Source organism: Octodon degus, unplaced genomic scaffold (genome assembly GCF_000260255.1).
Source record: "Octodon degus isolate 3935 unplaced genomic scaffold, OctDeg1.0 scaffold00331, whole genome shotgun sequence".
In the NCBI taxonomy this organism is placed as follows: Eukaryota; Metazoa; Chordata; class Mammalia; order Rodentia; family Octodontidae; genus Octodon; species Octodon degus.
The window spans coordinates 972,042-982,160 of record NW_004524907.1 but is presented as its reverse complement, the minus strand read 5'-3'; the positions used below and the strand labels follow the sequence as shown (position 1 = coordinate 982,160).

The 10,119-nt window shown below is 50.0% G+C and overlaps 2 protein-coding genes across 10 annotated transcripts in view; one reads left to right on the top strand and one right to left on the bottom strand.

Moving 5' to 3' along the window:
- Pias3 (protein inhibitor of activated STAT 3) overlaps positions 1-8,422 on the top strand; it is a 9,702-nt gene extending 1,280 nt beyond the window's left edge. For 2 of the 4 annotated variants that reach the window (XM_023708104.1, XM_023708103.1), the window contains exons 2-15: positions 1,145-1,213; positions 1,518-1,935; positions 2,073-2,157; positions 2,360-2,410; positions 2,640-2,730; positions 3,339-3,473; positions 3,614-3,719; positions 4,288-4,361; positions 4,469-4,629; positions 5,702-5,835; positions 5,914-6,082; positions 6,413-6,546; positions 6,806-6,843; positions 7,282-8,422. In XM_023708104.1, the coding sequence (XP_023563872.1) occupies positions 1,154-1,213; positions 1,518-1,935; positions 2,073-2,157; positions 2,360-2,410; positions 2,640-2,730; positions 3,339-3,473; positions 3,614-3,719; positions 4,288-4,361; positions 4,469-4,629; positions 5,702-5,835; positions 5,914-6,082; positions 6,413-6,546; positions 6,806-6,843; positions 7,282-7,548 (1,923 nt within the window). In that variant the 5' untranslated portion in view covers positions 1,145-1,153 and the 3' untranslated portion in view covers positions 7,549-8,422. The remainder of the gene's footprint in view (positions 1-1,144; positions 1,214-1,517; positions 1,936-2,072; positions 2,158-2,359; positions 2,411-2,639; positions 2,731-3,338; positions 3,474-3,613; positions 3,720-4,287; positions 4,362-4,468; positions 4,630-5,701; positions 5,836-5,913; positions 6,083-6,412; positions 6,547-6,805; positions 6,844-7,281) is intronic. The other 2 variants (XM_023708105.1, XM_004647838.2) reach the window with 1 other exon arrangement.
- A 34-nt stretch (positions 8,423-8,456) lies between these two features.
- Nudt17 (nudix hydrolase 17) overlaps positions 8,457-10,119 on the bottom strand; it is a 3,205-nt gene continuing 1,542 nt past the window's right edge. For 3 of the 6 annotated variants that reach the window (XM_023708108.1, XM_023708109.1, XM_023708111.1), the window contains exons 5-8: positions 9,559-9,657; positions 9,198-9,334; positions 8,675-8,827; positions 8,457-8,547 (exon numbers count right to left, since the gene is read on the bottom strand). In XM_023708108.1, coding sequence (XP_023563876.1) covers positions 8,544-8,547; positions 8,675-8,827; positions 9,198-9,334; positions 9,559-9,657 — 393 coding nt within the window. In that variant the 3' untranslated portion in view covers positions 8,457-8,543. Of the gene's footprint in view, positions 8,548-8,668; positions 8,828-9,197; positions 9,335-9,558; positions 9,658-10,119 lie in introns of all 6 variants that reach the window. The other 3 variants (XM_004647837.2, XM_023708110.1, XM_023708112.1) reach the window with 3 other exon arrangements.

Genomic DNA, 10,119 nt, shown 5'->3' with positions numbered 1-10,119 from the left:
TGGGGCGCGCCCGCAGGGGGCCGCGACGGGCGGGCTGCGCGGCCGCCACCTCGAGGGGCGGGGCGGAGCATCCCGAAGGCCGGGAGGAAGGCGCTGCCCCGGCGGGCGGCTGTCCTTGAGGAGAGCGGAGTGTGAAGCCGGGACGGGAAGGAGGGAAGTTGTGGGCAGCGCCGAGGGAGAGACGCTGACAAGTTAGACGGGGTACGGAGGAGGAGAAAGCCAGGGGAGCAGGGTTTTCATCGCATTTCTCGCGAAAGGGTCCAAGACAAAGCTGCTCAAGAGGTGAAGAACTGTGGAGGGGTAGCAAGGCCTGTGTGTGACAGGTCGAGAGGCTGACAGAGGGGAGCCTGTTAAGGAGAGAGCTCTCGCATCACCAAAGAGTCTTGAGGTGACCACTGAGGACATCTTGCAGAACCTTAAGTCACTGGGTTAATTTCCCAGGCTCCGGCTTTGTTCTGTTCTTTGAAATAGAGCCATGACCCTAGGCAGGTTTGATGTCCAGCCACTGGACTCAGTCTCCTTTAGAGGTGCTCATGACTGTGCCCTGAGGACCTCTGCTGGGAACTTGGCCCTCTCTTCTTCCACCCCACCCCCGGTGTATATGGGTGGATTGAAACACTTATTTTTTCCTTATGGGAGAGAAGCAGGATATTGGCTTCTGGAAGATGGATGTTAGTTTAGTTGGGTTCATGATTCATTGTAACCCTATCGGCTTCACCTCCCACCATACCTACGAACAATTTTGGTTCTATTTCCCCCAAAGGGACAGTAGTTATATAAATGATGTGGTAGCACACACCTGAATCCCAGCACTCAGGAAGCTGAGGCAGGAAGGATTGTTGTGAGTTCAAGACCAGCCTGGGCTGCAAAGAGTGTTCAAGGCCAACCTGAACTGCATAGTGAGACCCTGTCTCAAAAAAGATTAAATAAAAATAAATGATGTTGAGAAAGGATTTGGGGGAGTTGTGAACATTAAACCCAGACCTAGAAGCCCTGGCCATAAAATCTACAAGAGGCTCGGAAAAAGCTGAGGTGGTTGGAGGGGGGTGGTCATGGGGCACGTCTGCCACTGGGCCCCTTCCCTGTGGAGCTGTCTGGGCTGAGTCCTCCCTTCTCTTCCTCCTGTGTCCTGTCCTCTCCACAGCAGGCTAGGATGGATCTGAGGAAGAGCTGGAGAGGAGATAAGCAGCTTAACCCAGAGTCTAGGCTGGAGGTAGGAGGCTGCAGTGGACTGATTTGTGTCTGGGCATGGCCTGCTGTCTGCCACCCTGTTCCCACACTGGTCAGCTTGCAGGCGTAGAGCAAAAGGGTTGCCGTATCTCTGGGATGTGCTGTTGAGGCTGACCTGAGCGTTGCTGAAAGGAGACCGAGGTGTCCCTTGACCGCATTAACTGCCTGGCAGTGATTCACTAGCTACAAAGCATTCTGCTGATCACTGCTAGGGAAAAGCAGCACTTGGCCTTGGCAGGACAGGTCTGTGTAAGCTTAGGATTCTTAAGCGCTATTCTTCTCCACAGCATATGGTGATGAGTTTCCGGGTGTCTGAGCTTCAGGTGCTCCTCGGCTTTGCTGGCCGGAACAAGAGTGGACGGAAACACGAGCTGCTGGCCAAGGCCCTGCACCTCCTCAAGTCCAGCTGTGCCCCCAGTGTCCAGATGAAGATCAAAGAGCTTTATCGTCGCCGCTTTCCCAGGAAGACCCTGGGGCCCTCTGACCTCTCCATGCTCTCCCTGCCACCTGGCACCTCTCCTGTAGGCTCCCCTGGTCCTCTAGCTCCCATTCCCCCAGCTCTCCTGGGCCCAAGTACCCTGCTGGGCCCCAAGCGTGAGGTGGATGTGCATCCTCCTCTCCCCCAACCTGTGCACCCTGATGTCACCATGAAACCGTTGCCTTTCTATGAAGTCTACGGGGAGCTCATCCGACCCACCACCCTTGGTATGGCTCCTGTGGTCATTCAGTCTTTCTAGACTCTTTTCTAGGTTTTAGTCCCGTGGGCTCAGCAGGCTTGGATGGAGGCAGCTCCGATGGCTGCCAGTGCATGGTTTGGAGTAACTGCCTCTTTGTGTCTTCAGCATCCACTTCCAGTCAGCGGTTTGAGGAAGCGCACTTTACTTTTGCCCTCACCCCCCAGCAAGTGCAGCAGATTCTCACGTCCAGGTACAACTCTTTCAGTCTGCAGGCTTCATCCATAGGTGCTCACCAGCGTCTGCTCTGTCTTTTCTGTCCTGCTGTCCTCTCTGTCTGTATTCTTTTGAACACCTCTTCTGTATCCCTTGGACATCTGACTTTCTGTCTGTCCATGCACCCCTTCCTCTGGGGGTTCCATGCTGACATCTCTCCCTCTCCTTTCCTGTTACAGAGAAGTTCTTCCAGGAGCCAAATGCGATTATACCATACAGGTGCAGCTGAGGTGAGCTCCTGCCCCTTCTCTGACTCACTGGGCTCTCCTGAGGGTGGAAGTGAAATTGGAGTATGACATATTCGTAGGAGATAGCCTTGCTTTGCCACTGCCCACTCCAGCCTTCTAGTTAGTTATTGGATATTGAGGGCTGCCAAGATCCATGACTGTTCTGGGTTTGCCTGCCTCTGCCCGATTCAGCCCAAGAAACTGCTTTTCATCCTCTGTTCTTTCTTGCCAGGTTCTGTCTCTGTGAGACCAGCTGCCCCCAGGAGGATTATTTCCCCCCCAACCTCTTCGTCAAAGTTAATGGCAAACTGTGCCCTTTGCCGGTAAATGCTGTTCCTTCTTCTGGCATCAAACCCTCCGATTTCAGTTCATAAATATAACTGCAAACCTACTGTGAAAGAGGTGCCTAGCATAGTGCTGGCACTTAGTAGGTACTCAGTTTACTGACAGAGTGATCTAGACAGTGTTAAGAGTTGAACAGAGCTTCTGTCAGGACCCTGGGAAGAGACAGTTGAATTCAAAGGTTCAGGAAGGACTTCTGCTGGGGTTGGTGACAAGCTGCTAAACCCCAGCACTTTGAGAGGCAGAGACAGGAGGATTGCAAGTTTGAACCCAGTCTGGGCAATTTAGGAAGATAGTCTATTTTAAAAAAAGGGCTGGGGATGTAGCTCAGTGCAAAGGCCCTGGTTCAGGCTGCATTACAATAAAAAGAATAGACAGGCTTGTTAGAGACCTCATGACCCCAAGGCTGAGCTGAGAGAAGTTAGATGTCGTTGTTCCTCTTCCTTAGGGACTCAGTGAGTGGTTCCTATTTTCTTGGTCGGTAAAGGAGTGATCCCCATATGCAACACTATATAAATGTGTTTCACTGAATGGGTCCCCAGAACCTAGCTAAGCCACCTCTCCACTAATCAGTTCCTCCTGTCCTCAGGGTTACCTTCCCCCCACCAAGAATGGGGCTGAACCCAAGAGGCCCAGCCGCCCCATCAACATCACACCACTGGCCAGACTCTCGGCCACTGTCCCCAACACCATTGTGGTCAACTGGTCATCTGAGTTTGGACGGGTGAGTGTAGCTGAAATAGGGTTTCTGGAAAGGGCAGATAGGAGCCACCAAGTGTCCTGGGTTTCTGGACTTCATGGGACAAATGAGGGTGGTAGTGGTCCTAGAAGCAGAAGCTAATTCTTCCTCTCTACCCCAAGTAGAATTACTCCTTATCTGTGTACCTCGTGAGGCAGTTGACTGCAGGAACCCTTCTACAAAAGCTCAGAGCAAAGGGTATCCGGAACCCAGACCACTCCCGGGCACTGAGTGAGTAACACTGTTCCGCTCTGATCCTGCTCCAAGCCTTCTGGCCCTCCAGCCTCATAGTGAAACCCTTGCTTGTGTGTGAGGACTTCTCTATGTGAATCCTGACCCTCTCCCAAAGTCCTGACTGGTCTTCATGATTGCGACATTGGGTTACTTCCAGGCAGTGAATGGCAGTTGTTGTATTCCAGTCAGCAACTGGAACCTTTGCTCCTCACAGATTCTACCTCCAGCCCTCAGGGGGTGGGTTTTTTGGGCTGGAGAGAGTCTTAAGAATCATTAGATGTAACTCTCTTGTGATGCCTCAGTTCTTTCTAGATCATCTCTGACATTGTAAGAGTGTCACCTAGCTATGTTTAAGCATCTTCTGAATGGCGTAAACCTTCCCTCCCATGTACAGCTCCTATAATCCAAATCCCACACCATTTCACATGACATTCTGTCAGTCTCCAAGGACTGTCCACTCAACTGCCTTTTAGCTAAGGCTGTCCACTGCTGGACTTTCTAGTTCCTGGGTCCCCCCCTCCCACCCCTTGCTGACCCCATGGCTATGGCCCCACTTTTGTTTCAGTAAAGGAGAAATTGACCGCTGACCCTGACAGTGAGGTGGCTACTACAAGTCTCCGGGTGTCACTCATGTGCCCGGTGGGTACAAGGGGAGAAGGGAAGAGGGAGGATGGTTGGTCTTTGACTAGGGATAGTAGAGTGAAAGCAGAGTGGCAGCTCTGACTACAGAACTCTCCTCTCCTCAGCTGGGGAAGATGCGCCTGACTGTCCCATGTCGTGCCCTCACCTGTGCCCACCTGCAGAGCTTTGATGCTGCCCTTTACCTACAGATGAATGAGAAAAAGCCAACGTGGACATGTCCCGTGTGTGACAAGAAGGCTCCCTACGAATCTCTTATTATTGATGGGTAGGACCATTTTGCTGCCTTTTATGTAGGATTCTTTTAAAAATATGGCTTGCCTTCAGATAAACCCCAACTCTAATCCTGTTTTAGCAATCTGTATCCGTGTGCGTGTAGCCCTAATGACTTAGTATGTAAAGGCATCATGCTGATAACTATGAGTACCATCGTTATAGATGAGGAAACTGGAGATTTCTTGCTCAGGGCCACAGTGTTAGTAAGTGGCAGAGCTACTGTATTGCACTGTTTTGTTATCTATACCTCCTAGGATAGCTGTCACCTCCTACATCAGCTGCCACCTCCTGGCCCCACCTGCTCTGGTCCCCACTTCCTACTGAGCATAACAGTTAGTGGGGGTTATGTTGTAGTGGGGGTTGAACCTATGGCCTTGCACTAGGTGAGTGCTTTACAGCTAAGCCACACCTTGAGCCCTTGCTGAGCATAGAAACTGGGTTCTTTTGAGGAACTCATATGCTAAACTCAGCATTTTATTTTCCACAAGCAAAGAATGTTTTTCTTTCTTTTTTTTTTTTTTTGGTACTAGACACTGAACCTAGGACCTTGTGCTTGTCAGGCAGGTGCTTATTCCGCTGAGCCCTTAAGAATGTTTTTTTTTTTTCCCCCAGAGCCTGCATTGTGGCTCTTGCTCACAGCGTCTTTTCTGTCTCCCACTGTAATGCAGGCTACTCTTGAACTTAGTTTGTAGCCCAGGCTGGCCTTGAACTTGAAGTGATCCTTCTGCCTCAGCCTCCCAGAGGCCTGGGATTAGAGGCACGCACCATCATGTCAGGGTGTTTTTTGAGGTATTTATGAATTCTGCCTTGTTGCTAGAACTACACCTAACAGATGCTTAGCTTACATTTATTTTAAAACCTAGCACCCAAAGTTCATTAAGAGTCTCTTCTTTTATATGCTTACTTTGCTTGACTCACTAGCAACTCAAGAGAAGCATAGTAGGATGGCTGAGATCCCTGTTTACAAAGGAGGAACCTGAGGTACAGCAAGGTGAATCACAGAAGCCTGACTGCTGTCCAGCCAACCCCTACCCTCCTGAATTCCCATCTTTCCCATTCCCTAGTTTATTCATGGAGATTCTTAATTCCTGTTCTGACTGTGATGAGATTCAGTTTATGGAAGATGGATCCTGGTGCCCAATGAAACCCAAAAAGGAGGCATCTGAGGTTTGCCCCCCACCAGGGTATGGGCTGGACGGTGAGTGACCCTCTGTCCCCTAGCTGAGCTAAATCTTGAGTGGGCCTCTTTCTGAGACATCCTTTTTACTGCCCTTAGGCCTCCAGTATAGCCCAGTCCAAGAGGGAAATCCATCAGAGAATAAGAAGAAGGTTGAAGTTATTGACTTGACAATAGAAAGCTCATCAGATGAGGAGGATCTGCCCCCAACCAAGAAGCACTGTCCTGTCACCTCAGCTGCCATCCCAGCCTTACCTGGAAGCAAAGGGTAAGAAAAAGGTAGACCCTACAGCAGAAGGGGCAGCGGAAGCAGTAAAGCATGCTTCCCCCACCCCTTGTCTTTTTGAGACACGGTCTCACTGTGTAGTTCATGCTGGCCTTGAACTGACTTCCTGAGGATGGTCCAGAACTCACAGTGGTCCTCCTTCCTCAGCCTCCTGTGTGTTAGGATTGCAGGCCTGTGTCACCACGCCTGGCAAAAGAATGCCTTCTGATCCTACGGCAAGGGAAAGGTGGAGAGGACAAGAACCCAAATGGAGAAGTCAAGCTTGGGAAGTGCGGGCATCTGTGGTTTGCCTCATCTCTTTTCTGTTCACAGAGTCCTGGCCTCCAGTCACCAGCCATCCTCGGTGCTGCGGAGTCCCGCGATGGGCACACTGGGCAGTGACTTCCTGTCTAGTCTCCCACTACACGAATACCCACCAGCATTCCCACTGGGAGCTGACATCCAAGGTATGACACAGACTCCAAGGTGGGCTCTGTTGCCGCACCCTCCCTAGAACTCCTTTCAAAGCCCCCTGGATTTTTTTTTTTTTTTTTTTTTTTTGAGACATGGTCTTGCTATGCAGTTTAGGCTTGCTTTGAACTATCACTATGTATCTCAGGCTGGCTTCAAACTCATGGTGATCCTCCTGCCTCAGCCTCCCAAGTGCTGGGATTACAGGGAAATTTTTATAGAAAGTTGATTTTGATTTTTTTTTTTTCTTACCAGGTTTAGATTTATTTTCTTTTCTTCAGACTGAGAGCCAGGTAAGTGGTCCTTTCTCTTCTCATGAAGATCTGCGAGCTCTGAAGCTTCCTTTTTAGGTGCTGATGGCATGCCTCCCTTCCTGACTCCCTAGATGCCCAGTTTTGGTTAAGTTTTTAGTGCAGTTCTATTCCTGCTTACTCACTCCTGCACTCCATGGGTGCTTAGAGTATAGTTCCTGTGTCTGTCAGCTGGACAGTCCATGTGCTGCAGGTGCCCATGATGCCCACAAGGCCAAGAACTTAGTGAGCCGGTAGGGCTGCCCTAAGGCAGGCAGAGGGGATGGAGTGGGGCAGTAGGGTAGAGTCGAGAGGCCCTCTTGCTTCATGAGAATTCCTTCAGACTCGGGTTGACTTACTCTATAAAGTGTTCCTAAGATGAATGACAGAAGGTAAATAAGTCAGGGTAAGACCTTCATCTCTCCCCTTGATTCTTCCCAGCACTATGGTCCTTCTGTCATCACCTCGCTAGATGAACAGGATGCCCTTGGCCACTTCTTCCAGTACCGGGGGACCCCTTCCCACTTTCTGGGTCCTCTGGCGCCGGCCTTGGGGAGCTCGCACCGCAGCTCCACTCCAGCACCGCCTCCAGGCCGTGTCAGCAACATTGTGGCTCCTGGAGGAGCCCTGAGGGAGGGACATGGAGGACCCCTGCCTTCCGGTCCCTCTTTGACTGGCTGTCGGTCAGATATCATTTCCCTGGACTGAACTCCTTGAGTTACAAAACAGTCACTGTCCCTCAACACTGAGCAGATCTGCTGTGGTGCCCCAAACCCTGGCCACTCTGATCCATCAGGGGGTTTTGGCCAAAGGCCAGACAAATCCTCAAGGACATCTTGGCCTCAACTGCCTAACCACCTAAAGGGTTAATATTTAACCTTTTTAAGGACATTGGGGTCTATTTTTGGAAATGTTCTTTAGATGGCAGCACATTCCTTTGGGAATATTTGTTAACCAAGTGGTGGGAAGCTACTGGGATGGGATGGAAGCTGGGGGGATGGGCTGAATGATGGCCTTCACTGCATCTAGAGCTTCTGAGGAAGGGTTTCTCCTCTTTCTCTGAGATGCTCCTCTTCCCATCCCCATTCTTTTCATGTTTTCTCAATTCCCTTTAGCCACAGACAGGTGTCAAAACCAAGACAGGCAGTTGCAGAGACGGACAGAGATCTGTATTTTGGGTTGCAGATTTTTTGTGCATAAACAAGAAAAACCAAACACTCCAAAGATGACTTTCGTTGTGTCCTACTTCCCAGTATGACTGAGAAGATAAGGCCTTAGTCGTGATCTCCAGGGTTTGGAAGTGGGGAGGGCCTGGCCTACTGCCCAGGTCTCTCTCTATTTAAGTTCGCAATGTTTCTTAGTGCCAATCAGCCCAGGACTGAAGCTTCTAGAGACTCATGGCCCTGTGGGTAGGCCTGGCTCATTCTGCACCTTTCCTGGGCGGAGGGAGGACTCCTGTGCCCTCCTTCCCATTTTTTTTTTTTCCAGGCTCCTCCAGGACCTACAACTCACGTTGTAATTTTACTTTTTATTCCCAAAGCTGTAGCAAAGTTCTCACCCACAATAAAGGTTGTGAATGTTCTGTGAGTGTCATGGGGGTGGGCTGGGGAGGGCGATGCACTTCCCTTTCTAGACTCCTCATTTGAGACAGCAGGGTCCATGTTCTGTCCTTTGCTGGCTCTGGGTCCACAGGAACTCCACCTTCACCTGGGGGAGTATTACACAGGGATTTCTCAGAGCAGTTCCTCCTTCCCCTCTTCCATGGCCATAAGAGCGCTAGACAATTCCAGCTCTGTGTTGTGGATGGGGCCCTCAAGTTGCTCCTCACCTTCACCTGCCCAGATGTTGCAGCCAGAGCCGAAGAGCAAACTTGGTTCCAGTGCTGACCCTCTCTATGTCCTCTGCTGTGGTTGGGGTTGTCTGCAGCAGTGTGGACATGGGCAGAACCACAGGTCGGGCTCCTCCATCCTCTTCTAGTTCTATAGCACTGCGTTATGAGAGTTCCTGTGTGGGTTGTGCTAGTTCACAGAGAACTACTTTGTTAGATGACTTAATCCTAACCACAGCAGGAGGTAGGGGGGTGGGTGTTAACTGTTTTACACAAAGGAAACAGGTTGAAGGAGAGTTAAATGGCTTGTACCTATTGAAGGCTGAGATTCACACCTAAGACTTCAACACTAGCGACTTACACTAGAGTAAGAACCCTTGGTCAGTACCTTTGTTTTCATGTGGTCTCTCATCAGTGGACCAACTCATGACCTAGGGCCACTCACAAATCCAAAATTCTGTCCTGAAGAGAATGAACTCAGTGTGTATGTGCTGGTATGTTGGAACCTCAGTAAGCAGCTTATACTTACGGGACAGAGGGTGGTAGGTCCTGGGGGAGAAGGGCAGCTGTCTCCGTCCCATTCTCTGTAGCAGCCACTGCAGCTGCTACATCTGGTCCCAGCCACATAAGGGCATTCACCTCACCTGGGTTTGGTTGGATCTGGGCCTGGGATTAGATATGTTGATGCGTCAGTCATGGGGTCTGTCTCCCTAGGAGGTCTGTTTGAGATCACAGATTACTTACAGTGAACACAGCAACATGGGGCAGGGCAGGAGAGGATACTGGGTATTCTTGGTTATTTCAGGCCCTACTCCCACCCCCATTATCACAGTCTGAACCAGATTGCTTGAATTCCCCTGAGTTCCGTTTCCTTTTTCCACTGCACCTACTTGCAGCTGCTGCTGTGACTCCTGGGAGATCACAAGTAGATACAGAACGATGTGGTGGTATTTGGGGAAACCCCAGCTCAGCCTAGGTGGGTAGGCAGACTGAAAAGGAAAAAAAAAAGCTGGCTAGAAGCTGTGGGAGGGCAGGGGGGGGGGCAGGGTTAAACCTGGGGCTGGGGAGACCAGTAGAATAAGTGCTTGCCTGGCAAGTGCAAGATCCTGAGTTCAATCCCCTGTACCGCAAAAAAATAAATAAATAAAACTTTTACAATGTGGTGAATAATGAGAGTGAAAAAGGATGCTTTTGTTTTCTTTCCAAATGAGCATTAACCTTTTAAATCAATTTTCTAGCATGGTTCCCAGCTTTTATTTGTAGTTGTTCAATATCTTTTGATGTGTTTTAAATTTGTGCAACTTCATTTCCAGATTGCCTTATTTAGAAAATGGGTGTTACAAAAAAGAGGATTAGGGATGAATAAAAAGATTTGCAGCAGGAAAATAGATAACTCTGCAATGCAGCCTTAATGAACATTAGGCAAGTTGAGCGGAATCCTGGGACTTGAG